Below are 1,056 nucleotides of genomic sequence, written 5' to 3'. Positions count from 1 at the left end.
GCCTCGACGGTGCGATCGCGGAGCGGCCTCAGCACATGATCATGCGCGTCGCGCTGGGCATCCACGGCGATGACCTGGCGGGCGCGCTGGAGACCTATGAGATGATGTCGCAGAAGATGTTCACGCACGCGACGCCGACGCTCTTCAACGCCGGCACGCCGCGGCCGCAGCTGTCGTCGTGCTTCCTGTTGGCCATGAAGGAGGACTCCATCGAGGGCATCTACGACACGCTCAAGCGCTGCGCGGCCATCTCCAAGTACGCGGGCGGCATCGGCCTGTCGGTCCACAATATCCGTGCGACGGACTCCTACATTTGCGGGTCCAACGGCACGTCGAACGGCATCGTGCCCATGCTCCGCGTCTACAACGATACGGCGCGCTACGTGGACCAGGGCGGCGGCAGGCGCAAGGGCTCCTTCGCCATCTACCTCGAGCCCTGGCACGCGGACATCGAGACGTGGCTCGACCTCAAGAAGAACCACGGCAACGAGCTCGAGCGAGCGCGCGATCTCTTCTACGGCCTCTGGATCCCGGACCTGTTCATGAAGCGCGTCGAGGCTAACGGGTTCTGGTCCCTCATGTGCCCCAACGAGTGCCCGGGCCTCGCGGACTGCCACGGCGCCGAGTTCGAGGCCCTCTACGAGCGCTACGAGGCCGAGGGCCGCGCGCGCAAGGCCATCCCCGCGCAGCAGCTCTGGTTCGCCATCCTCGACAGCCAGGTCGAGACGGGCACGCCTTACATGCTCTACAAGGACGCCTGCAACGACAAGTCGAACCAGAAGCATTTGGGCACGATCAAGTCGTCGAACCTGTGCACCGAGATTGTCGAGTACACGGCCTCCGACGAGATCGCGGTTTGCACCCTGGCGTCCATCAACCTCACGGCCCACGTCGATGGCGCCGGCGACGCCGCGACATTCGATTTCGCCAAGCTCCGGCGCACGGCCTACGTCGTGACGAAAAACCTCAACAAGGTTGTCGACGTCAATTACTATCCGGTGGAGGAGGCCAAGTCGTCGAACCTGAAGCACCGGCCCGTCGGCATCGGCGTCCAGG

At 64.7% G+C, this 1,056-nt stretch overlaps 1 protein-coding gene across 1 annotated transcript; it reads left to right on the top strand.

Moving 5' to 3' along the window:
- Positions 1–2: 2 nt before the first annotated feature.
- On the top strand, positions 3–1,031 carry RRL3 (hypothetical protein; the record flags this gene model as incomplete). Its single annotated transcript, XM_009044674.1, has 1 exon — positions 3–1,031. A coding segment is annotated over one exon (1,029 nt), but the record flags the coding sequence as incomplete, so codon positions are not given.
- Between the last annotated feature and the right edge of the window lie 25 nt (positions 1,032–1,056).

This window comes from Aureococcus anophagefferens (assembly GCF_000186865.1).
Source record: "Aureococcus anophagefferens unplaced genomic scaffold AURANscaffold_644, whole genome shotgun sequence".
Classification (NCBI taxonomy): domain Eukaryota; class Pelagophyceae; order Pelagomonadales; family Pelagomonadaceae; genus Aureococcus; species Aureococcus anophagefferens.
This window is presented reverse-complemented; position numbering and strand designations above follow the sequence as displayed.